Source organism: Miniopterus schreibersii (assembly GCF_964146895.1).
Source record: "Miniopterus schreibersii genome assembly, chromosome: 11".
In the NCBI taxonomy this organism is placed as follows: domain Eukaryota; kingdom Metazoa; phylum Chordata; class Mammalia; order Chiroptera; family Miniopteridae; genus Miniopterus; species Miniopterus schreibersii.
Genome location: NC_138111.1, coordinates 44,613,874 through 44,641,517, shown reverse-complemented (window position 1 = coordinate 44,641,517; position 27,644 = coordinate 44,613,874). Strand labels below are relative to the sequence as shown.

Genomic DNA, 27,644 nt, shown 5'->3' with positions numbered 1-27,644 from the left:
TTTCACTGTGACAATATAAGTGAATGGACTTTGAAAAGTTGTATGCAAATGTTAGGCATAAAATATTTTACTGTTAAAAAAGAGGAGAAGCTTGTTTGTTGATCTGAAATTTTCAGTGTTCTAACTTCCTTAAATCAAGTTTATGTCCCTTAAATTGGCAGAGTTCACACATATCTCTAAACAATTGTTACCATAGACAGGAAACTGGATTTTCCCATCTGAATAGAATATTTATACCATCAAAAGGAGTGAGAAACAGAAGAATGTTTAAGTAGTGCATATGTGGGTGCTTTCCAGAATGGGAAGAAAAGGAGCTTACCTGTTTGGTTTATTTCAATTCGAGAACCGTTTGTTATTTTGTCCAACAGCCTTATGAAGCTGGCTTCAAAATCTGTGGGAAAAAGAGAAAACAGACAGGCCTCATGTTAAGTCACCCTTTCCAGACAAAACGTCCCATTCAAGTACTGCCATGGAGGGTAGGTTACTTCCTGCATCACAGCTGGGCTTTTCTCAGGACCTGGGTGGGATCACTGGTTGAGGAACCTGAAGCAGTTGAAAAGCACTGACTAGCATATATATGTTTAGTAGAACTAACAGAAAGAGTTCAGCTTTCATATTCCACAAAAAATAGAAATTCTACCAGCAATCCAATGGGATATTAATTTTAGCAGCATAACAACCATAAGACACATTCTTCTCACCTAGGAGCACATGCCAAATAAGGAGAAATAGCCATAAGAAGGGAAGAGTTTTAAAGTCAAATTCTTACTTGTTACAGAATACCTGAGAGGGCAGATTAAATCAAGGTCACTGTCTCTCCCAGTCAACAAAGTGTCCCTTCTTCCTTCCTCTACCATCTTACTGATCTGGAGCTATCTAACAAGTTCAGTTTTTAATTTCATTATAAAGGTGCTTGATATACAGTACCACTGCCACCTTTTTTTTTAAATGCATGAGAAGACTGAAAGGAAAAACACCAAATGTTAATAAATGGGTATCTCTTCAGGGTAGGACTTTATACAAATTTAAGTTTCTTGTTTAAATTTTAACATTCAAATTGACTTCAATTCCTTTTAAGAACAGATTATCTAAAATATAGAAGCTGGTCATTCTTTTAAAAAGGGAGAAGGGCAGGAACTGATTTTAAATGTGAAATATGGAAGGATGTAGAGTGAAAACTCAGGAGAATATGTTTACACACACACACACACACACACACACACACACACACACACCCCTTTAGCTTCGACCTCCTGCCCATGAACAAGAAGTCCAACTTTTCTGCACTGAAGGCATTGTGACTGTCTGACACCTTCATGCAGCTCCCACTCCTATAAAGAACTAGCAGAGTTTGGGAGCACAGACCCCAGCAGTCACCTGAACTCAATCCCAGAGAGTCAGCAAATCAACTAAGCAATTCCCACCCGTTCTGCTACTTAACATTGTTCCATAACTCCTGTCATAGTAGATTCTGCAATCTGTACAAAGACCACTGAGCTAAAATCAGAGAAACTCCTATTTCTCTTGAAACAAGTAATAATGGCCAATAACAGCAGCTGTATTATTAATGCTTACCTTACAGCCAGCCATACATTCTCTCATTTAATCCTCAAAACCCCAAGGCAGGAGATGCCATTCCCATTTTATAGAAGGCTTAAGCTGAAGAATGCCTATTAGCTTGTGACTGGCAAGGGGCAGAGCCAGGAGCTGAGCCCAAGTTCATTCTTCTCCAAAGTTGAGGCTCTTAAGCACACCATGACTCTAGTTTACCTAACTCAGTTTAATCCCTTGGAGCCAACCTTTTCCTCTAGAAAATCAGGGCACCTTTTCAACTGCAAGCAGTGACCAACTGAGGGATCCTGCAGCCACCATTTATTTTTAATGAAATTAGAACAGAATAAACGATCAGAGTAACTGTACATAGTGAAGGTACTGTTTGTGAAACTTTACCATACATATATATATTTGTATGTGTATTAGGTTGTGGTGTAAGTAGCATCACAAATTTTGAAAATAACTCAACTACAAAAGTTAACAAGAAAAATTAACTAGAAATTATTTCCATGGTCTTTTTATACAGAATAATTATTTTTTTTAAAATCAAGCATGATCTATATGTCATAATACCACTTTCTACTTATGTTTATAGAAAACACAGGGTACTTGGCATAAAAAAGAAAAACCCTTGATTTGCTCAAGCTTCCAAGGTCCCTAAATAGGAGAAAGGAGCAAGCATTTATGAATGAAGCCCTATAGTGAACTTCAAAGCTTTTACAGATTAGGAAAGAAAAAAAAAAGCATGACTTTAGAAAAAAATTCTTTTTTCTTTTCTTTTCTTTTTTTGGCAATCCACAGGAGCTCTTAAGCATGAACACAGTATAAAATGTCCATTAGAGAACACGAATAGAAACAGAATGGGCACATAAGGAGATCTCCAGGCAAGACTATGCTCTGGTCAAAGCAATAAGTGTTTAGGAAGTAATGCTTCAAAGAACCAAACACAGAGCTAGTTCCAGAATCCTAGCAACAGTGAAGATATAGCTCCATCACCTGGTACAAAGAAGATCTCAAGTTCACCTAATAACAGTAAGACTGAAGTTCCCCAAGCTTCATTAAGAAAAGATGTGTAGAACTCCTTGCCCCTTCACTCCCCACAACCCCTCTGTGACTCCTCCTCTTCAGGGCTGCTCCTGGGGGTACAAAATTTCAGATATCTAAAAACATTAGAGGAGAGTTCCAAAAAATAAGCACAAGTTTACTACATTGTTTAAGAACACATAATTAGGTTATAAAGTTATGAAGACAATTAACATGAATGCCATAATGGTCAGGAAAGTGGCCACCACTGGGGGTATGGAAGGAGTTGTAAATGAAAAAGGCAGCAGAGGTGCAGGCAATGTTCTATTTCTTGATCTGGATGGGGTCACGCAGGTGTTCACTTTATAAACCTTTAAGTACTACTTTCATGTCTTATGAATTTCTCATGTTATTATATTTCACATTTTAGTTTGTTTTTTTTTTAATCCTCACCAAGGATATTTTTTCCATTGCTTTTCAGAGAGAGTGAAAGGGAGAGAGAGAAACATCAATGTGAGAGAGACACATCAATTGGTTGCCTCCCACATGCACCCCAACCGAGGCCTGGGATCAAGCCTGCAACTGAGGTATGTGCCCTTGGCAAGAATCGAACCCAGGACCCTTCAGTCTGAGGGACAACGCTCTAACCACTGAGCAAAACTGGCCAGGGCTATATTTCACATTTTAAACAATCTGTACTGTTAGAACCTTCAATCTTAGGATTCCTTAGATACCAACTCTAATGTCTAATATCCCCCCCTCCTCAATCCCCTAAGGAAGTGAGGTCATTTCTTTAAAGGGGCTGGTGACTCCTATAAGACGGTGGCAGTCATCAGCCTGACCCATTCCTCACTAAGAAAAGCAGAACCACATGTCAAAGAAAGGGAGCAAAGGAAAGAATACAATCTAGAGACCTGTACTTTAAAAACAAGGAAAAAAATCTCAATATATTACAGCTTTAATTTAAAAGTATTGTAACAACTTAAATATCTAGAAATACTAGCCTGCTTAAATAAATTACGATACATCTATATATCAGAACACTTTGCAGCCTTAAAATTAATGAGGGTTTTTTATATACTGATGTGAATCATCTCCATGGTATATTGAGTGGGGGAAAAATGTAAGATACAGATGGTCATTTGTGTGAAAAAGGAAAGAGTGTATATGTATTTGTTGATTAATAAAAAAAAAAGAAGAAACCCTGAAAAGAAACACAACAAACCAGTAACATTAGTTGGTTCACAGGGAAGGAAGATTGGGAAACAGACAGACAGAGACAGACTATATAAACCCTTTTGTTCCCTTTGAATTTCATGCCATGTGTATGTGTTTTTAAAAATACAGTACATAAGCCCTAGCCAAGTAGCTCAGTTGGTTAAGAGTGCTGTCTGATACACCGAGGTTTTAGGTTGATCCCAGGTCAGGGCACATACAAGAATCAACCAATAAATGCACAAATAAGTGGAACAACAAATTGATGTTTCTCTCTTTCTCTTCTTCTCTCTTTCTAAAAATCAGTAAGTAAATTTAAACATTTTAAATACATAAAATTTAAATTAAAGATACAAATAAAGGTACTATAACACAATTTAAAGAGCCAACAAAATTGCTCTCATTAAAGTCTAGAAAAGTCCTAGCTAGTGTGGCTCAGGTGGTTGGAGCATTGTCCCATTCACAAAAAGGTTTCGGGTTCAATTCCCAGTCAGGACACAGTCCTAGATTGTGGGTTCAGTCCCCGGTTGGGGCATGTATGGGATGCAACCAATCAATGTTTCTCTCTCACATTGATGTTCTTCTCTCTCTTTCTCACTCTAAAAAAAAAAAAAAAATCAGTAAAAATATCCTCAGACCCTAGCCAGTTTGGCTCAGTGGTTACAGTGTCGGCCTGTGGACCGAAGGGTCTCAGGTTCGATTCCCAGTCAAGGGCACATACTTTGGTTGCAGGTTCAATCCCTAAGCCTGGTCAGGGCTCCTGCAGGAGGCAACCACTCAATGTGTCTCTCTCACACTGATGTTTCTCTCTCTCCCCCTCCCTTCCATTCTCTCTAAAAATCAATGGAAAAAAAATATCCTTGGGTAAGAATTGAAAAAAGGAAAAACAGCCCAGTAGGCATGGTTCAGTGGTTGGACATCAACCTATGAACCAGGAGGTCACAGTTCTATTTCCAGTCAGGGCACATGCCTAGGCTGCGGGCTTGATCCCCAATAGGGGGAGTGCTGGAGGCAGCCGACCAATGATTCTCTCATCATTGATGTTTCTATCTCTCTCTCTCTCCCTTCCTGAACTCTCTGAAATCAATTTAAAAAATATATTTTAAAAATTTTTTAAAAAAAGAAAAACATATCCTCAGGTGAGGGTTAAAAAAAAGTCTATAAAAGATCTTTATAATACTATGCAGCCATTAAAAATATTTTTTAAAAATTATGTAATTACATAAGGAAATGCTCATATTATACTAAGGAAAACAATTAAAAAGTAATATATAAAATGTTATTTCAATTTATTTAGAGAAGTTAACTAAAAGATGAGAAAACATACTATATATTAACATGTGAAATTATGAATCATTATTTTCCTCATTGAATCAAAAAGGTAGAAATTACAAACATATACCCAATTCTCAGAATAAATTAAAAGATGACAACTCACTTGGAAATAATGTACATATAAAATATGTACATATTTTGTGTATAATATGTAATTACACATAATGAGATCAACAACAGATTATATTTTAACTTAAAGAAATACATCTTTCTTAAATTACGACCAAGTCAAGAAAAAAAGTGCAGAACATAAAATCTTAAACAAAAATATCAATTTTATCAAAATATATGGGAATCTAACACAGAAAAATTTACCACTCTAAGTTCCTTAGTAATTAAAAGAAAAGCATGAGGAAATGAACTGAGATTTTAGAAATGCAGCAAAATTACAAAACAAAAATTAAATTAAAAAATCTCAAAAGGATGCCCAGCCGAGCGTGCCTCAGCGGTTGAGCATCGTCCTAGGATCCAGGAGATCGGGGTTCGATTCCTGGTCAGGGCACATGCCCGAGTTGCGGGCTAGGGAGCCGATCAATGACTCTCTCATCACTGATGTTTCTATCTCTCTCTCTCCCCCTCCTTTCCTCTCTCTGAAATCAATAAAGATGTATTTAAAAAAAAAAAAAAAATCTCAAAAGGAGAAATACAGTGGTAAAGAAAAAAATTAGCTAATTCGTTGAAAAAATACAACACAATTCAACAGCCTTATTCATTTTTAAAAGAAAAAAAGTGAATTAATAAAATCAGAAACAAAAATAATATAATCAATATAAAATATTACAAGCTTTTGTGGTAAATTATTCTCTATTATTTTCAGATACATTTGGAATTAAGATAGCTATGTAAAACAATGACAAATCAAAATAGATAAACAAAAAAGTCAAAAAAAGATAAGCCCAAAACAAAATAAATGAGAAAATTCATGAAGTAATAAACAGAAAGAGCACTGATGAAGTTACTGGAAAATTTTTTCCAACATTTAAAAAAAAAAAATTCTTACAGTACACATGCCAAAGAACAAAAATGTGTAGAGATGGCTTCAATTATAGAACAGTTAAAAGCACCACACACAAAAAGTTAAATTACAAATTAACCTCATTTAATGAGAACAAAACTCCTAAATAAAAACTCCTAAATAAAATCTTAGAAAGAAATCAGAACACATTTTTTGATTATCCACTATAATTCAGAAGGGCGCATCCCAATAATGGGCTGCAGATAAAGCGCAAGGAAAACTACAACATAATTAAATACATGGTTAAATACATAAACAGGAAAAAAAATCAAGTAACTAGCTTAGTTGCTACTGAAAAGGCATCTGTTAAAATTCAACATCTATTTTCCAGTAAAATTCTATTTTAAAAGTTTAAAAATAAACTGATTTAATGTAACATTTACATATAAAAATAGAAGCCTTAAAAGTTCAAGGAGAATGTCTCTTAGCCTACCTCATGGTAGGCTAAGAATTTTTTAAAAGGGCACAGAAAGATTTATAAATTGGACTACATTAAAAGTAGTAACTACTGCTCATCAAAGGACACCATAAGAGTGTGAAAAGATATCAATTGGTGCAGAAGAAGCATATGGCAAAATACAATACTCAATCACAATTTTTTTTAAAAACTCTTCAAAAAATAGGAATAGAAGAGCACTTCCTCAACTTGACAATAAAGCATCTAAAAAGCATCTAAAAAAAACATACAGTTAACAAATAATTAGTAGAAAAATACTGGACGCTTTCCCTCTAAGATAGGGAACAAGACAAGGAGGTTTGCTCTCATCACTCTTATTTAACATAGTGCTAGAAGTTCTAGAGAGTGCAACAAGGAAATAAAAGGCATGAAGTTCAGAAAAGAAATAAATAAAACTGTTCCTATTTGCAGATGACATGATTGCCTACATAGAAAATCCAGAGTCCACAAAAAAAAACACACACACAAAAAAAAGCACCTAGAACTAATAAGTAAATTCAGCAAAGTTGCAGGTTACAAGAAAAACATCCAAAAATTTTGAATTGTATTTTTATATACTAGCAATGAACACATGGAAAACAAAATTTAAAATACTATACCATTTATAATGGCTCAAAAAAGTGAAATATTTAGGTTTAAATCTAACAAAATATAAAGAGGGCTTGTATGCTGAAAACTACACAATGCTGGTGAAAGAAATCAAAGATCTAAATAAATGGAAAGATGTACTATGCTTATGGATTATAGGACTCAATATAGTAAAGATGACAAGTCTCCCCAAATTGACCTATAGGTTTAATACAACTCCTGTCAAAATCCTAGCAAGATTTTTTTAGATATAGACAAGATTATTCTAAAATTTATATGGAAAGGCAAAGAAACTAGAATAGTTAAAGCAATAACGGGAAAATAAGAATAAAGTTGGAGGGATTAGCCTGTCCAATTGCAAGACTTATAGGTACAGTAATCAAAACTGTAGGGTGTTGGCAAATGGATATACATATAGATCAGTTGTAGAGAATAGAGAAACCAGCAAGAGACCCACACAAATACGTCCAACAGGTTTTTTTACAAACACGCAAAAGTGATTAAACGGAAGATAGCCGTTTCTATAAATGGTACTAGGGCAGTTGGACACATATACATATAGCAAAAAAAAATGAACTTCCCCCTAAGTTTTAAACCTCATACAAAACTTAAGTGTAAAATATAAAATTATAAAATCTTTAGGGGAAAAGACAACATAGAAAATCATCAGGATCTAGGATGAGGCAAGGAGTTCCTAGACTTGACTCCAAAAGCACAAGCAATAAAAGAAAATTTTAATAAATTCCATTTCATTAAAATTAAAATATTTTTCTCTGCAAAAGACCCTGTTAAGAGAATGAAAAAATAACTTATGGAGTTTGATAAAGTATTAGCAAATCACATATCTGACAAAGGACTAGAATATGTAAAGAAATCTCAAAACTTAACAATAAAAACAAACAGTCCTACTAGAAAATGGACAAAAGATATGAAAAGACATTTCACCACAGAGGCTATATTGATGGCAAATAAGCTCATGGAAAGATGTTCAACATCATTAGCCATTAGGAATATGTATAGCCCACTGGTCACGAGTTAACTCGTGTCTGCACTTACATTAATTTAAGAAATTTTAAACACCTTGCTGACAGGTCACAAGCATTTGAGTGCAGAAAAATAGCAGGCTGCACAGGCGAGTTCTGGCTCAAAATAGCTCATCAGCAAGGCGTTAAGCTACAAAACATCACCACACACCTATCAAAATGGCTAAAATTAAAAACAGTGACAACATAGGAGCATTTTCTCAATCCATTCAGATTTTCCTTCCTAGCAGTTGTTGTCAGCTTGGCTCAGATAAACTCCTAAAAATTCAAAAAATAAAAATAGTAACAACACTATGTGTTGGCAAGCATGTAGAGAAACTGACTCATTCATATATTGCTGGTGGAAATATAAAATGGTAAGGCCACACTGAAAAACAGTTTGGCAGTTTCCTAAGCATACTATCATACAACCCAGCAATTCGATTCCTGGACATTTATCCCAGAGAAAGAAGGACTTATGCCCATATAAAAACCTATACACAAATTTTTATAGCAGCCTTTTTCAGAATAGAAAAAAAAACAAAAAAAAAAAACAACCTGGAAATAATCCAGATGTCCTTCAACAAGTGAATGGTTTTAAAAACAACAACTGTGGTACTTTCATACCATGGAATGCTATTCAGCAATAAAAAGGAACAAACTTGGTTAAAAAAACAACTTGGATAAATCTCCAGAGAATCATGCTGAAAGAAAAAAGTCAAACACAAATGTTTGCTTACTGTATGAGTCTATTTAAAGAATGACAAAATTATACTAATGGAGAAGAGATTAATGATTGTCAAGGGTTAAGGAGTGGGTGGGGACAGGAGGGAAGTGAGTGTGGCTACAAAAGGGCAACCTGAGGAATACTTGTGGTGATGGAAATGCTCAATATCTTCACTCTTATCAATGTCAATATCCTGGTTATAATATCATTATTATAGTTTTTCCAGATGTGACCACTGGGGGAAACCGGGTAAAGTGCAGACAGATCTCTCTGTATTATTTATTACAACTGCGTGACAATGTACAATTATCTGAAAATAAAAAGTTTAGTTAAAAAAAAAAAAAGATGCTGCATAGTTCTATCTGGAACAGCATTTTACCACTTCCAAGCAACAGCAGATCTGAACATAGTCCATTAAGATTCTTGGCATCTGTCTTTAAAAGATGAGCATCTTGTTTTGGGCAGCTAATAATCATCACAAGGGAGCAAACTTTTAGTCAATAAAGACACAAAGGGCAGTTTCCTAAGTAACAAGACAATATTCAATCTACAATTATCATAAGTATAGTGACAGGCCTTCCTCAAATCCACTTATCTATCAATAACTCTGAGTTGTGGATCATACTGGTACAGCCTTGTGGTATAACAAGAAATATATTTAGTCTGTATCCCAGTTCCTGACATACATCTCAGAAAGTCCTTGGAAATTCCAGAGTGGTAGAGTGTCGTTTAAAAGTTACTCATAAGGCCCGGCCGGGCGTGGCTCAGAGGTTGAACATCGACCTAGGATCCAGGCGATTCCCTGTCAGGGCACATGCCCTAGTTGCAGGCTCGATCCCCAGTCAGGGACATGCAGGAGGCAGTCAATCAATGATGACTCCCTCATCATTGATGTTTCTATCTCTCTTTCCCTCTCCCTTCCTCTCTCTTAAATCAATAAAGATATAGTTTTAAAAAAAAGACTTAAAAGTTATTCATAAGGAGTCTCTTTGGAAATTGAGTTTACGCTGATGAGGTGACTTAGGATAGAGCCCTAGACAGCCTCAAAATGGAGCATGGGGCTGGTTACTGGAAAGACCAAGTGATAGAAGGTTGAAACTTTCAGGCTCACCCACTGACCTGCGTGGATACCGGAGTAGAGGGTGGCAGGGTGTCAAACACAGAGATTAAGGCCTATAAAAACTCTTGAACAAAGAGAGAACTTGCAGGTTAGGGAAGGAATCCAAGTTCTGGGAAGGCAGCATGCCCTGTTTCAGGAGCCTTCCAGACCTGGCCCTATATAACTCTTCATCTGGCTGTTCATCAGTATCCCTTTTAATATCCTTTATAATAAACTGGCAAATAAATGTAAGTAAATGTTTCCCTGAGCTTTGTGAGTCATTCTAGCAAATTATCAGACCCAAGGAGGGAATTGTGGAATTCCCCAATTTACAGCTGGTTGGTCAGAAGTACAAGTGACCCAGACTTTCAATCAGGACTTGTGACTGGCATTTGAAGTAGGGGGCCGTCTTCTGGGACTGAGTCCTTAACTTTTGGGATCTGATGCTATTACCATACAGAAAGTGTAAGAGCTGAGTTAAATTTGTGGACACCCAGTTGGTATCTGCTGAGAACTAGAGAACTGCATGATGGGCGGAGGAGCGGGGAGAGCCACTACCTGGTGTCAAAAGTATTGAGAGTAGAGGAGAAAAACAGAGTTTTTCCTTACAATTCTACTTTTAGAAGATCCAATTTATGAACAGCCACATTGATCCCTAAAACAATGCGTCAGTTTAACCAAAAGATGTTTTACTTTTCAAAGAACCTCTATGTAGCATGTTTCCTCAGCATATTTTAAAGAATTCTTTTGATTAAAACTTCACTTACCCCTCCTTTTTCAGAATCTCGTCTGGTTAAGCCAAGTATAGCACTCCTATGGGACCAAAAGACTCCTCTAATTTCCCTGGGGAAGACAGTGAGGCTTGGTCACATGACCTGGTCAGGAACTTGGGTGGTAGCAGCCCTAACACTAAACCAGCACTCTTGCCCAAGTCCATCATTTCTGTATTCTCACGTTAAACAATTATCATTCTGGGGAATTTTTTCCCCATTTAGACCTCACCTTACCAAGAAAATGTTAACTCATCTGAACTCTGCAAGACACAGCCCTTGAGAAATCCAGAGACAGAGTCATTTGGACAGCTGCTTTACAACATGAGGAACACCCAAGTCCATCACACAGTTTGATGGGAGAACACACCCTCCAAGCTGGAACTGGCTACACACTCTTTCCAGTTCTGTCACTTGGGATGTTCAGCTTCACCAGCTATTTTATTTAACCATCTTGACTTTTTTACTTTTAGTAAAACAGCAACAAAAAAACCTTTTTTTCCTCCTCACTGATAGGAAGAGTCTAATGAGACAATAATTATTTATGTTCCTCAAGAGTGAAGAAAAAAATTACACGTGGCTATATAATAAAAACCATTCCAGGATCATCTTTCTTTAGGATTCAAATTCTTCTCTTTATTTATAATCCCTCTGCATTGGAAGAAGGCAGTTTTATTTAAAAGACTAATTGATCTGCTGGAAGTCACAGAGTGTGAGCTGTGTCTCACCCTCTTCTGAACCCTTGTACAGTTTTCTTAGGACCACATACTGCTATTCCCAACCACTGGGGACTAGAGAAAAGAAAAGGTTTAATAATTAAGTCTAGAAGGTCAGGGTTATTCAACACCAGTGCTATTGATATTTTGGATAGAATAGTTCTTTGTGTAGGGAGCTATCTGGTGCATTTTAGGATATTTAGCAGCATCCCTGGGCTCTACCCTCTAGATGCTGTTGTGACAACAAAAAATGTTTCCAAACACTGCCAAAAGTCTCCTGGGGAGCAAAATTGCTCCTGGTAAAGAACCATTACATTATGCACATAACACACAAATATTTGGAAGCCATCACCAAAAAGGAAACCTTTAGACCAAAAAGAGAAAACAAAGAAGTCATAATTCTCTTTAAATATCTGAAAAGTTTTCATATAGATAGGTAAAAGATTAAGGATGCTGGAGAGCAGAACTATTCACAGTGTGTAGAAGTATGCATAATAAAACCAGCTAACACTTATTCTTCCTATATGCCAGGCACTGTTCAGTGCACTCTGAAGTGTTATTTCATCTAATCCTCACGACAACCCTATGCAGTGTGTAGTACTGGCTCCACTTTACAGATGAAAAAACAGGATCAGAAATGTTAAAGATTTTGCCCAAGGTCCAAGAGCTAATAGCAAAAGCAGGACAAGGACTCCAACTGAGGTCTAATTCTAAGCCCAAGCTCTTAACCACCAAGCTACTCCAACTATGACAAATTACCTCAACAGAATAATTTTTTTTAAAAAAGAACTCTTTGACTTAAAAGCTTGTCTTTCACCTATAATGTTCCTTGCAGCCACCATGTCAATCCTATCTGTCCAGATCAGAAGCAGATCCAGAAAGCCTTCCTTCATAATCTCCAGGGAAGTCTCGCTCTTACTCCAATGAGCCCCTTTACAACATTCAGCTCTTCCTACTTCAAGTTACTCAAGCTACTCTGTCAGGCTCTTCCTTAGAAGACTCCTTGAGAGTGGGGCAACCTGCTTCTCACATTTACACCCCCACAAAGCCTTGCACATACTGGGGCTCAATAAACCTTTTCTGAATGACTGTGTCACCTCCACCCTCCAAAGCCCACACCAGCAGGAATGTTTTAAGCAAGCACTTTTGAGATGTAATTCTTACATGCAAGCTGCAGATTTTATTGGAAATGCTCTGAGTTTTTTCCAACTCTCAGTCTGAGTTCAGGAAGAGTCAGAAAGGGAAAGATGACTGGTAACACAGCCCACTGGCTACATCTTCAATCAAGCTCACAAGGACTTGCTTGACTATGATCAGATAACATGTGTCAGGGGCTACATGTATTTATGTGTATGCATATGCACTTACATGAGCATATATAGATACACACATATCTGTGTATATCTATGAATGCATGTACAGTCATCCCCTGGCATCCATGGGGGAGTGGTTCCAGGACCCTGCAAATACAAAACTCTGTGGATGCCCAAGTCCACATAAAATGCTGCAGTATTTGCAAGTAAGCTACAGCAGGGTATGCCTACACATCACTTCATTTGCGTTGATTCAGCACAGTAATTGGTGAATGGCAAATTCAAGTTTTGCTTTTTGAAACTTTGAGATTTTTTTCCTGAATATTTTCGACCTACAGTTGGTTAAATATGCAGATGCAAAAACCATGGATGGATACGGAAGGCCAACTGTATATGCCTATATCTCAGTTCCCTCTATAAGAAATTAAGCAATGCCTATAAGATTTTTGAGACCTTAAAGCCAGCACAAGGTCTAAATTAGGGGTCTCTTCCCCTAGTATATTAATAAGATAGGGCAAATAATGCTATACATAGTGTTCCTCAAAAAATACGAGCACATTTGCCAACCAGTACTACGTCTTGCAGGTACCAGAATTTGGCATCCTCTCTGGGAAATGCCAAGTGGCCAAGCCCCGTTTGTGTGCGTGGCAGTGAGGAGATGCTCACAAACAGTGGAGAAGGGAGGCAGAAAAGCATCCTTCGGAACATTAAACATTAGTTTGGAGGCCACCTGTCAAGAGACAAACACTAAATTTTATCTTATGGGCACTATATTTCCATTAGAAAGCGCAATCTCCAGGATAAAGCACTAATATTCCTTTTCTAAAAAAAACTATGCCCAGTATTCATAGAAGTAGAAGCCTGTCTTCTTACCATATCCAGCTAGTGGTGAGTTCTCTAGGCTAATTTGGAGCGTGAAAGGGAGGGGAGAGCCGGCTGGGAATACCAGAGTAGAGCAATCAAGAAATTGTTTTGCCCAAGGGTGAGGCTCAAAATAAGGGCAAGGGATGTTGAGGGGAAGAGTACCTGACATAAACCAGGCTAGCAGTCTCTTCTTAACTTCTTCCGTTACAGTAAGAGCAAGAATCATGTACCAACACAAGCCTTTCGTACTGTTACCAGGTTCCTCTCCATGGTATGGAGGTCTTCGGGTTCTTTCTTTCCTAACCTTGTATCTCCATCAATGACATGGCATTTTCCCCTTAATGTGCAACCAATCGCCATCCAAGAGATACAAATATAACTGTCCAGAATATGCAGACAGATGATGAAACCAGCTGGCCACCTAGTACACAAGCCAGTGCAAAATAAAACACATTAACACGACCCAGAAAGCTTCCAGGGCCAACCACAAACTGTCTCCTTCAATCTGCAGATAGGTGTTTCTTTCTTCTTCCTTTTTTTCTTTAACTGAGTCTCCCAATTTGGGATAACCATACAGAAGCTTTTAAGTGCACGTGTCTTATTCCAGGGGACCAGCTGAAAATCGGAGCCATTTAATCTATGTGTGTTTAAATGGGGCCTACTTTTAATCTATCTACCTTGGTAAGGCAAAAAGGGAGCTTGGAAGCCTGTAGTTTAGCGCTTGTCACCAACACTTTACTCAAGTTAAGGCAATTAGGCCCATGACTGCTTAAAATTTATCTCAAAGCTCCTGTCCTGTGCACATCAATCACAGTCACGGCTGAAAACAGATAGAATTTTTAAAGATTCTTTAATCCACAGCCAAGGGGAGGTGTGAGGACAGCCGAGAAATCATGGCGACAGGAACAGCCGCTGTCCAAGGGGGCGGCTGCGTCCGAGACCTGTTTTGGGACAGGGCACGGTACCAACCAGTGGTACTTTTCTCTCCAAATCTCCCTCCATCTTTACATCTGCCCATTCACCGCATTTCGGTCCTACAAACTGTTTTTCTCCTTTGAGAGGTGTATGGAGAGAGCAAGAGGGTCGGAAGACAAGCGAGGGGGTGAACCCTGGGATTTGCTGCAACACGTAACGCTGGAAAACGTGTAGCTGTTTACTACCAGCGCCCTGGAGACGCGAAGCGCGGCGCGCAGCCGAGCTCACCCCTCCGGGCAGACCCCGCCTCCGCCACCGCCTCGGGCGCCTTCGGGCAGGGGGGCGACGTGCCACCGGCCCTCCCCGGAGCGCCCGCGGAAACCGGCGGCTCCCGCGCGCCAGCCCCCAGGACATCAGCGCAGTCTCCCCCTGGCTCCCGCGCCCACCCCGCGCGCTGCCAGTCCCAAATTACCTCGGAGGCCCGGGTTGTCGTCTCTGGCCCGGATCTTTCGGATTTTGACCGGGCGACCGCTCAGAGTCGACAGAATCAGACGCTGGCGCAAGAAGTTGCAGCCCGCGTAGCTGAGCGAGTGCGCCGAAGTCGCCATGTGCGCGCTCTGCGCAAGGCGTGGGCGGCCGGGGTGCGGCTACTTCAGACAGGCGCGGGATCGCAACCCCGGTGGCGGCGGCGACAGCGGCAGTAGCGACCGGGGTTCCCTCCCGCAGCCCCGCAGCCCCCCGCGCGTCCACGTGGTTTGGAACAGGAAGACGGAGAAACGAGACACCGGGTCAGAGGGGAGCGGGGCGGAGCCGGTGACCGCCTCCCCGCCTCCCCGCCGGCCTGAGGGCGGCCTCGTACCGGGCCATGCCGCTATTGGCCGGCGCCTGATCAGGGCGGTGCCCGCGCCGTTTCGCCATTGGTCGATTCTCGAGCAGGGCGGAGCTAGGGCCGCCTTGCCATTGGCCCGCACTGGAGTTGGGCGGTGCCCGAGCCCCGGCAACAGTGCGCTGCCTCTGCTGGGGGAATGCGGGGTGGGGGTGCCCTGGGAGCAGAGGAGGGAGAGCTCCCGCTCCCCGGCGGCCTGCGCGGGTCTCTCTGAGCAGGAGCCAGGGGAGGTGACGGTCGGGTTCAGTGCTTACTGCATGCCGGCTACTTAGCCTCACTACGCACTGGCAACCACTGGGATATAGACGGTATTATCTCTCCCGCTTTTTTCTTAATAGAGGCGAAAACAGCGTTGGCGCGCTTACCCTGTTGCAGACACCGTTCTGAGCGCGCTGCTGGCGCGGCCCTTCGCTCCCCGTAACCCTGCGGGGTACTGCCATTCCCACCTTACAGGTGGGGCAAAGCTGCAGGGGCAGCATGCCCTGGAATCTCCAGTGTTCGGACACCAGGCCATTGCTTAGCTTATTGTGAGGCACCAAGTTTTGCCCCTTTCACATCGGTCCCTTCCTTTATAGCCACAGCACCACGTCGGCGCTCCCATCTCACGTACCGCAAAACGGGTGGTTGTAATAACTGCACACGCACATACCCACACTCTGCTCTTCCCTCTTTCCTGTCCTCGTCTAATCCTACGCACCAAAGCCTCACCAAAGACTGGCTTATGTCAGGCCATTGTTCAGAACCTTCAAAGATGCGCAGTTAACTATCAAATGACCACAAATGTAAGGAGTCCAATATCGTGCGTTTGCAGCCATTCTTGGACAAAGTCACCAGATCACAGGTTCCAGAACGCATTTGGGGGGGATCTAGAATGGCTGGGAGCTTGAGTAAGGCTGAGGAACGTAGCCAGCCTTACGTGGGTAAGTCTCAGTAATGAGGAACCAACGGGAGGTCTGAGCTCCTACAGGGTGACAGGTTAATAGAGCTATAGGCAGCATTTAAGAGAATTAGCCCTGAAGTCCACTGAGGAAGGGAGGTAATCCGTGTCTATTATTGCCATTTCTTCAGACTGCCTTTTAGGAAGTTGGCGGTGGTCATGTGGGGATGTTGAAAGCTCCAGGACCTCTGAGGGCCTCCCTTGAATCCCTCTGTGGGGCAATGCCAAAGCAAGCAGAGGAGCCATCCCGCTAGGAGAGGATTTTTTTTTTTTTTTTTTGGTATATCACCTCATTTTAATTATTCAACCACCTTAAAAAAAGCAACTAATATCCTTTGTAGCAAAGCCAGTCAGTGCTCCATTCATATCCCTTCAGCTCTTACTATTTTCAGTACGAATCTGCGTAGTTTTCCCTAACAGTACCTATATCCCTTTGAGAGTTTTTCCCACTTGCATGGAACTTAGCAGGACAAAAGGACTGAGGAATTAATGCCCCCCTCCCAAGTCCGTAACCAATAACTGATGGCAGTTGATGTATAAGGATCCCAGTTCCCTCAACCCTTCGGTGAGACAGCTCTGGGATTCATGGTGTTTTCCAGGGGTTCCTCGGAGGTTTTAGCTCCAGTTGCCAGCAGAGGTAACTTGCTTGATTAAGTACCTTTTACTGGCTTCCTTTCCTCCCCTGTATCCTCTGCAGCTCCTTCTGATAATTCCTGGGGTTAACTCCCAAATTATTACCCTACAGTCTTCTTCCGGGCAACCCAAAATAAGTCCTGATTTTTAAAATTTGAGAACTAAGGTTCAGAGAGAATAAATGGCCTGCTCAAAGTGACATAGCTAATAAATGGCAGAACCAGAATAGAAAGTCTATCTCCCTCTCTCTCCTCCCTCTCCTTCTCCCTCTATCACTCATTCTGTCTCTCAGGTCATATATCTTTGGAGTCCTGAACCTCCAATAAAAAGTCTGCTTACCATGCAGCTGCCATGTCAGAGAGACCACACGAAGAGTGCCAGCTGTCCCGGCTGACAGCTAGCATGAACCACCAGACATGGAAGTAGCAAGCCTTCAGATGCCAGCCTCTGACTAGTCTTTGGAGCCACCCTAGTTGATGCCAAGTGAGCATAGATGAGCTGTCCTAACTGAGCCCTGCCCAAATTGCATATTCCTGAGCTAAATAAATGATTGTTACTGTTTTACCTATGGTTTTGGAGGGAGTTTGTTACACAGTAATAGATAACAGAAACTACATATCCCTGAACTCCTTTCCCTGCATAATTCTGGGTTAGCAAGCCACAAGAAACATCTTGCATGAGATTTGAAAGGCAAAAGTGAAGTCACAGCCACATTTTTTTATGTTGAAAAGTCACTACAAGGTACCAGGCTCTCTTGTAGCTCACATACTTATCTCACGCTGATCTTATTAGCATAGGGAAGCAGCCAGGCCCATAGCTCCTCCAACTCCCGATTCTACTTTAGCAACTCCAACTGCTGGGCCAGCTATGCATTTATCCCCATGACAAAGAACACCATCTTCTGCTGGTCACTCACATCATTGAAGTTGGAGGCTTGGATGCAGTGATAGACATGCAGGTTCCAGCTCATCCTACTGACTTTGCGCTTCATCACCAGGCACAACGATGACAGCCTCACAGGCTGTGAAACCAGCCCCCACAATTGCATAAGATCAAATCCCTATCATAAATCTCTAGTTAGTGGTTCTGCTTCTATTGAACCTTGACTGGTGCAGAAGTCATTCCTGAAAGCCAACTGAGATTAAGGCTCTATGCTAAAGGCTTTCTATACATGATCCCATTTGATCTTCACGCCAACTAGCTCAAAAGTTGGATTATGAGTACATAGGAATTTTTATGTAATTCGTTCTACTTTTGTTTATATTTGAAATTATCCATTACAAATATTTTTAATCTCCTCATGTTCTTTCATAGTGAGTGGTAAATGACATATACCTTGCCTTGTAATCACTTCCACAGATACTTCCTTTTTTTTTTTTTTTAAACATATCTTTATTGATTTCAGAGAGGGGAAAGGAGGGGGAGAGAGAGAGATAGAAACATCAATGATGAGAGAGTCATTGATCGGCTGCCTAGCCCACAACCCAGGCATGTGCCTGGACCAGGAATTGAACCCCGATCGCCTGGATCCTAGGTCGATGCTCAACCACTGAGCCACGCCCGGCCATCATATCATAGTTATGAAACACTATGATTTATAATCATGAAACTTCAAATGTGAGTTGAAGCCTAATTGTTATATAAATGTTACATTTCTGATTTCTGGTACTGTCTTAAGTTCCCATAGTTTATTAACTGTCTCCATCAAGTCACACTCATCACTCATCAAATCACATGTTCCAATATTTGATTTAGAACCATCTTTATTACAACTCTTTCACTGTTTTAAAATACTAAACCATAAAAAGGAATTTATTGATGCATTGAAAGTCAAAAGGTATCCAAATGTCCACTAACTGATGAATGGATAACAATATGGAGTACATCTGTACAGTGGAATATTATTCGGCAATAAAAAGAAACGAAGCACTGGTACATGCTACATGATGAATAAACCTTGAAAACATCATGCTAAGTGAAAGAAGCCATCTGAAAATATCCACATATTGTATGATTCCATTTATATGAAGTGTCCAAAATACGCAAATCAATAGAGACAGAAAGTGCATCAGGTGGAGTCAAAGTTGGTTACTAGAAAATCCAGAGTCATGTTCTACAAGCTTAGCAAACCCAGCACCAATAAATCTGGAATTGAGCTCTCATTGGATCACGTACCAATTTCTGAACTAATGGCAATAGCCTGGAAGAATATGTGCTCGACTTGGCCAGACGTGTGTCACATATTCACCTCCTTTGCAGAGAAAGTAGTATCAGAGCTTCTCAAACTACAAGAATGGAGTATGAGAGAGGAGTGGCTCTTCCAAGGAAAATAAATATTTATTAATTATTACTAGAGATAGCAGATGCGAGGTAGGCAAAAACAATACACGACCACTCACCAAACCCAAAGAGTCTCATCACATCATGACTTTTGTGGAGTTAAACCTTAATATGTGAATGCTTTTCCAACTCAATTCAATTCCATAAACATTTATCTAACACTGATGAGAGTGCTAGGGTTGGCTGTGTCAGTAAAAGTACAAGGATACAAAGTGAGAGACTAACAATGCAGAGATGAGTACGACTCAGACCCTGATCTCAGTTTGTTCACAGCCTGATCCAGTGGTTCTTAAGCTTTATCATACAAAAAATTCACCTGGGGGATCTTTTTAAAGATACGTATCCCTGGGCCACAATCCAAGGCTTTCTGATTTGGTACGTGTGTGGTTGGCCCTAGAAATGTGTCTTTAAGTAAACACCCGAGAGGACCATGCTGCAAGGGGTCCGACAATTACTCTGAGATTCTCTGATATGATGGAGAAGAAACACTTGCAAAAAAGGGAAGACACAGTGCATCTGGGAGTTGCTATAAGACCAGTGTGATTGTCTGGGAGGTGAGGAGGGAAAAGTATTGTTGTTTAGCTTATATCATGCATTTTGCACAAGAGATGATTTCCAGTAAAGGAAACTGCAGGATTATATCCAGCCCACTATGAATATTTCTGATTACGATGAGCCTGGGGACATTTGGGACATAAGAAGCAAGAGTTGGCCTTTGTTCATTTGCCCTTAACAATCTTACATATTTTGCTCTCCTTTAATCCCACTGAGAATCCTTAGTGATACTGAAAATGAATTTACCCTTCAGAATTTATCCTACTCTTCAGTATTTTCTTACCAAAAATCTTCATCCTTGTTTCTTTCAAATTGTTTCAATATATCATTTTCACCTTTAAAAATAATTTATTTTAGCCCTGGTCCGTGTGGGGTTGTCCCATGCACCAAGAGGTTGAGAGTTTGATTCGATTACTGGTCAGGGCTCATGCCGGTTGCAGGCTAGATCCCCCAGTGGGGTGTGCAGGAGGCAGCTGATCAATGTTGCGCTCTCAGATCAATGTTTCACTCTCTCACTCTTACTTTCTCTCTAAAAATCAATAAAAAATATTTTAAAATAATTTATTTCATATACCATTAGTGTTCCATTTAGTTTGACTCTCCTGATAATAAGGAGGCACCTTAATCTCTTGAGTAAAATGTAGGTACAGTCCCTCAATATATTGAAAACTGACTCTGCAGGCTTTTTTATACTAGAATGAGTTTCTGAGACTAGACTTTCTATCACTTTAGGACAAACTGGTAAAGTTAAAAGAAAAAATAAAGGAGACTTATTGTGGTGGTTTTAGACTATGTCCACCATATCTTTGAAACTCCAGTCAATGGGTGGGTCCTAATTTCCCTTCCCTTGAGTGTGGGTTGGACTTAGTGACTCACTTCTAATGAATAAAATATGGCAGAAGTAAAAGTATGACTTCTGAGACTAGGTCACAAAAGGCAACGCAGCCTCCTGCTCAGTCTTTCTCTTGGATTGCTGAGCCTTTCTGCATGACTCAAGGATTCCCTGATAACTTTCTTGCTTTCTTGGATGTCACGATGTTCCAGGCTCAACTTGTATGTTTTCTGTTTCTAATCTGGAATCAATCATTTTTCCAAGAAGCTCTGATTTCTTTTAGTGGTAAGTGGTAATTAGAGGCCATAATCTGGGCACTCTTTGCTATTTTGTTCTTGTTTCGAGGCTTTTTCAGTACACAGAGCAGGAAAATACTTTCTTCTTTTTTAAGATAAAATACACTGTGAGTTCATAGTGGTACTTCCAATTCAAACTCAGAATTCAAGGTATTTAACTTCATTGTTCTTACATTTGTATCTCTTTTTTCTCATAGCAAAAGATGTTGGTTCCCAAATACCCCAATATAATTGCTCAATTGCTTTATCCCATAAAACACACATATACAAAAAATAGTTTTAGATCAATAATACTGACACTACCACCAACAATATGATTACAGAAAAGAGTTTACAGTATTTTTTTATCCTTAGGATATACTCCAAAAGGGATATATAGGGAAATTACTAGTTTTGTGTGTGTATATGTGTGTGTGTGCATGTGGTTTTTTTAAATTCTCACCCAAGGATATTTTTTCCAATGCTTTTCAGAGAAAGTGGAAGGGAGGGGAGAGAGAGAGAAAGAGAAAGAGAGAGAGAGAAACATCGATGTGAGAGAGACACATTGATTGGTTGCCTGCCGCAAGGGATGACGGGATGAAGCCTGCAATCAAGGTACATGCCCTTGACTGGAATTGAATTCGAAACCCAGCATAGAACACAAGACCCTTCAGTCTGAGGGATGATGCTCTAACCATTGAGTCAAACCTACTAGGGCATGTTTTTTAAAAGTAATTGAAATAGTTCCTATCTGTGTGGTTATGTCATCTACTCAACGTAGAGTTAGACTCATTTGTTTCATTTTGCTTCCAATTTTTAAGGATTTATTTTCAATTTAACTTTATTTGATAATTATGTAACATTTACAAAACAAGACATATTTACAAAACATAGTATATAGAGAAAAAAATGTAGCTACTATCCCTGTGCTCTCTACCCTGTCATTCTCTCCCCCTATAGAGGACTGTTTTTTTTAAAAGTTTTGGGTTAATCTTATTTTTAAAAAATAAGCATGTATCTGTAATTTTATCCCCTCTCCCTTCAGCTTTCTTAGATTAGTAGCATACCACACACAATTTTCTTCAAGTGTAAATACATACGTAATTTTTCTAGATATTGCCAAATTCCCTTTCATGCAAATCCTATTATTTTACATTCCCACCTGCAACATATAAAAGTACCTGACACTCCACAGCCTCACCAAAAGAGTATATTGTTAAACTTTTGAATTTTTGCCAGTTTGATAGGTAACAAGCAGTATTTCGGTGTATTTTTAATTTACAAAAAATCTCTTTTCTCTCAGAAACAGTAAGGACATAATTTTGAAATAAGGTTCAGCCCTTTGAATTAAAAAGTTTTATGCAAATCTTACTGTCCTTAGTTCAGGCTGCTCTAACAAATTATAACAAATTGACTGGCCAGCGTGGCTCAGTGTTTGAGTGTTGACTTATGAACCAGGAGATCATGGTTCAACTCCTGGTCAGGGCACATGCCCAGGTTTCAGGCTCAATCCCCAGTAGGTGGAGTGCAGGAAGCAGCCGATCAATGACTCTCTCTCATCATTGATGTTTCTATCTCTCTTTCCCTCTTCCTTCCTCTCTCTGAAATCAATAAAAAAATTTAAAACAAACAAACAAAAAAATCCACAAATTGAGTGGCTTAAGCAAAAAACATTCATTTCTCACAGTTCTGGGTCTGGGAGTCTGGGATCAGGATGCCAGCATGGTTGGGTTCTTGGTAAGTGCATTCTTCTTGGTTTACAGACGGCCGTCTTTTTGTTCTGTCTTCACATGGTAGAAAAGACAGCTAGCTAGCTCTCTGGCCTCTTCTTATAAGGGTACTGATCTAACTCCTGAGGGCTGCATACTCTTTTTTTTTGGGGGGGGGGAGTATAGAGAGAGAAACATCAGTGTGAGAGAGACACATCAATTGGTTGCCTCCCACGTGGCCCTACTTGGGCCAGGGATCTAAATTGTGACCCTTTGGTGCACAGGCAGATGCTCTAACCACTTAGCCACACTGGCCAGGACAGGGCTGCACACTCTTGACCTAATTATCCTCCAAAGTCACCATCTCCAAATACCATTACACTGGATCAAGATTTCAATATATGCATTTTGAGGGAATATAAACATTCAGTCCATTGTGCTCATTAAATATTACTTCTTTTTCATACTTTCTCTAGGTGGGGAAAGACTTTCTCATAAACCAGTATTCGTCTCCAGAATATAGTAACCATTGCTCTAGCCAGTGTTTCTTGCCAGCACATATAAAATAATATTTGTAATTATTATTGCAAATAGCACTCAGGAATAGAAGAGTGATGCTGGTCATTACCAAAGGCAACAGGCTCAGGAGTTTCACCACCCCAAGACTCTGTCCAGCTACCTCAAGGACGAGGTCTTTAGTATCTCCATACACTTGAAAACCATACCTGTATTGGAAAACTAGCCTTGTAATGATACATGGATTCTTGTTAGTTTTCATCTCAGAAGGTTACCTTTCCCTAACCATTGAGTCAGAACTAGATCGTACTCTGGGGCCTATAGCCTTCTGTCCTCTACATGAAATAATGTTGAAACTACTGTTGAACAAACTGTTCCCAATTCCAGTGAAGCATTTCAAAAGTTCTACCCACATCTAAGTTTTTTAAAATTATAAATTATATGCTCTTTATATTATAAATCATTCTGATTTGCCCTTTAAAACAAGGTATATGCATTTCACTGTCCACCTGATTTTAGGTGTGAACATGCATTTTGCTTTGGCCAGTGAAATGTGAGCAGAAGTTACCTGTGTCACTTTCAAGTTGAAGCTCCTTTCCCTTTGCCATGGTGACCAGTATTTTTCCAGCTGTAGGTGCTGCATCAGCTTGGATCCTGTAGTGAAGACAAATATGATGCAGCAGTCAATCCACCACGGACACGTAGCCTGAGTGAGAAATAGTTGGTTGTTTTAAGCTACTGAGATTTGGGGATTGCTTTTTATTGTAACATAACCCAGTCTGACCTGACTATTACGTCAAAGAATGTAAGGTGGCTCTATATTCTGGAGACCTGAGGTTTCAATGCAGTTGAAGACATTGGAAAAATGTACCTTTGAAATCACACAGAAGTACCAAATGATTACATAACTAAAAGAACAATGTATATCATCTTCAGGATCAATATCACTTTACAGACTAATTAAGTAATTAATTATTCTTGGAATCACTGGTTTTCAGAGCTTGATAGGATTTTCGAGATGACCAAGTCCAATGCTCTAGCCAACACACAGCCCCCTGTACCATTCCCAGAAAGTAGTCTTCCAGGATCTTCTTGAAAACCCACACAGAGAGATGGCATATGTCAAATGAAAGCAGCATGCTCCATTTCCCGATCACTCTAATCATTTAAAAGTTCTTTGTATACCAGGTTGACTTCTTTCTCTCTCCTATTGAAATGCATTGGTTCTATGAGTAAATTTAATCTCTCTTGCTACAAGGACCTAGCATACCACCTTCTTCTTGTGGTGAAATAAACCCAGTTTTTGCCCTATTCCTCAATGTCATTATTTCCAGACCATTCTCTTTCCCAGTCACTCACCTTTGGGCCAGTCTAATAACCAAGAGGACTCTGAATTTGGCATGCACTATTTTCTACTCCCCTCCCCCTGCCATACTCTCCCCACCCACCACCACTACCTTCCCAAGCTGTTTCCTGCTGGAATGAAAGCCTTGCCACAGTAAAAATAAACCCACAAAAGACACTTTTGATGTGACAATCCTCCAAGAGATCAAAACCTAGAGGAGAACAGCCAACAGTTAGTCTGGGACTATAATAACAACAAAAAAGGACAAGTCCCCTAGTTTTGCCTTCAGGGAGAAGTATTGGAACAATGGGCTTATTGTATAATTGTGGGCCAGTGATTTTTGGGACGAAGACAGTCTGAAACCAGAGAAGGGAAACCAGCTGCACGAAATTCCAAGAAACATCAACATGTGTGTACTTCTTGGAGGGAAATTTCCAGTGATTTCTGGGAACATTTAGTAACTTCTGTCCTTACATATGTTTGGTGTGTAAAGGCAAGTGCTTACCCCAAAGGTATTCATTCAAAAGTTGACAGTGAGTCTTTCATTTTCTTGTTTTAAAAAAATGTGTCCTACTTTTTTTTCATTTGTAAAAATACTACATGCTGCCACAGAAAATTTGGAAAACACGGAAAAATATACGTAAGTAGAAATTAAGTCAGCTCTGACAGGTACTAGTTCAATTAAAATATTTGCATATTCAATAGGTAATGGCATACCTATTAATGGTCATGTATGATGTAACATAATTGTAGTTCAAAATTATTTGGCTGTGTCATTAAAATTTGTTTAACAGGATTCAGAGTTTTAAAGCTTTAGCTCTCTCTTTTCTGCTACAATTATAGAATTTATTTCAAGTCCTTGACTTTACAGATAAGGAAATCAAGAATACTAAACCTCATGACTATTTCATGGCTGATCAAATTGTCAAAGAAGTTTCCCAGTTTGGCTGTTTTCAGTGGCTCATAGGAAATATTTATCATTTTAAACTCAACGTGTCTAAAAACTGAACTCATTTTCCACTCAAACCTGAAGTTTTTTTCTAGTCGAGATTTTTTAAAAAAAATCTTTATTTATTTTTAGAGAGAGAAACATCGATGTGAGAGCAGAACATTGATTGGGCATGTTTCCTGATCAGGAATCGAACCAGGCAACCTCTCAACACATGCAACTACTCCCAACCAACTGAGCCACACTGCCCAGGGTGAAGCAATTCTTTTTTAAAGAGATGAAGTAATGTTACTTTTCTGGTTCACCAGACATAGGACATCAGTACCTCTTCCTGATATATTTGTGAAGATATCAATTGCTCCTTTAAACTCTCTCTAGGATCCCACCCCTTCCACTTGAATTTTATGACACTACCTTATGACTCGTCAACTGGGAAGCTACTAATAAAGGAAGACTTTAATAAATATCCATCCAGCTGCCTCCATTTCCCCCCTCCCCCAACATGTCCTTATGTTTTATCAGACCTTTTTATTAAATGGGTGAGAATCCTCATTGCTTATTCGCTCAAACCCAAACTCTGTGTAATGCCATTCATCTAAAAACTATTTAGTTATCTGCTCTTGCCAGGCACTGTGCTAGGCAGGAAGTATGCAATGATGCACTTAAGATTCCCTGCCCCACAGTGCCACAATCTAGTGGGGGGGACAGACAATAAGATGAACAAAATAAACATGTAACTTGTGACAAGTACGATGAAGGAAATAACCAGGGTGCTTCACCGAAGAATCACAAGGAGGGTCTACTGGTTGGTGGGTGACGTGTAAATTGGAGGGAGAGAGCTAAAAGAGGAAGTGGGGAGAGCAATAAAAAGACTTCTCCCCTTTGGGCAGTGGATGAAGATGGTTTGGATTACTGTGGTGGCAGTAGAGAGGGAAGTGGTCATATTAGAGATATACTTGAGCAGTAGAAATGGCAGGACTTGCTAATGGATTTGGTATGAAAGGGTGGGGATAGGGCTGAATCTGTGATCATATGCAACTTCCTGGTTTAAACAAATTGGTAGATGGTGGGACCAGTTCTGAAATGAGTATGAGAGAAGAGTATATTTGAGGAATTGAAAACAGTTCTATGTTGGATCTAACCGAACATCTAAGGAGGAGGAACCAGCCCTGGGCTCACAGCAATAGTAACAAAGCCAGAGAGCAGGCTCCCTTGACCCTCCCCTTAAACCCAGCTCCCCCAGAGAGAACTGAACCCTCCCGGCACCCGTGGCCCCTCCTAATCCTAGCTGGGGATCCAGCCCAGAGCACCTTTGACCTTGGCCTGTTGAATTATCTTCTACAGCCTCCAGGGCAGCAAAAGTCTGGCCACAGCTTTTCCCCAGCAGCACCCACTCCTAAACCTCCCCTGGCTTGAGCAGAAGGGACAGAGAGAAGGGGATTTCTCCTGAGCACTTCCCCATCTTGCAGGGCCACCCTCTCTAGACAGCCTGAAAGTAGGGGAGTGCCTCTCTTCCATCCCTCCAACAGTGGGATCCCTTCCAAAAAAACACACTGCCCCCCACAATTCTCTGCCGGTCAGGAGGAAACAGACCTGCCTTTCTCTGCTCTGGAGGGTGTGTTCTCCCTACTGTGAGCAGAGAGGCAAAATCAGCCCCCGACCTCCACCACCATTCTGAGGCTGGGTCCTGGCATCCTGTCCAGTCCAGCACTGTGGGCCAGAGCTGGTCTCATGGGGAGTGGGGCCTCTGGCTGGATTGCTCCCCACTCCCCTCCACGTTGCCCTTCCTGGACAAGCTGAACCTGATCTGCCTCCTTGGTCATGCAACATGTGCTCTATGGCCCCTGTAACCTGCTCCCAGCTAGCTTCTCTCACCTCAGACACCCATGTGAGGCTCTCTCTCGACTTCTTGGAGAGATATTACTGCTGGCTGCCCAGAACGTGCAAAATGCCTTCTCTCTGTGCTCAGTCTGGCCAGAGACCATGGGTGCTGTCCGCAGCTGGGGCAGGCTCGGCTCTCTTGCTTCCAGGGACAGCTCTTTCGGACCCAAGGC

At 40.5% G+C, this 27,644-nt stretch overlaps 1 protein-coding gene across 3 annotated transcripts in view; it reads right to left on the bottom strand.

Annotated features, from left to right (window-relative positions):
- Positions 1-15,462, bottom strand: part of RCL1 (RNA terminal phosphate cyclase like 1) — a 56,428-nt gene extending 40,966 nt beyond the window's left edge. For all 3 annotated transcript variants that reach the window (XR_013999825.1, XR_013999826.1, XM_081151022.1), the window contains exons 1-2: positions 15,086-15,462; positions 320-391 (exon numbers count right to left, since the gene is read on the bottom strand). Coding sequence is in view for 1 of the 3 variants with exons in the window: in XM_081151022.1 (XP_081007148.1) it covers positions 320-391; positions 15,086-15,221 (208 nt within the window). In the remaining 2 variants the exon portion in view is untranslated. The remainder of the gene's footprint in view (positions 1-319; positions 392-15,085) is intronic.
- Positions 15,463-27,644: the final 12,182 nt, after the last annotated feature.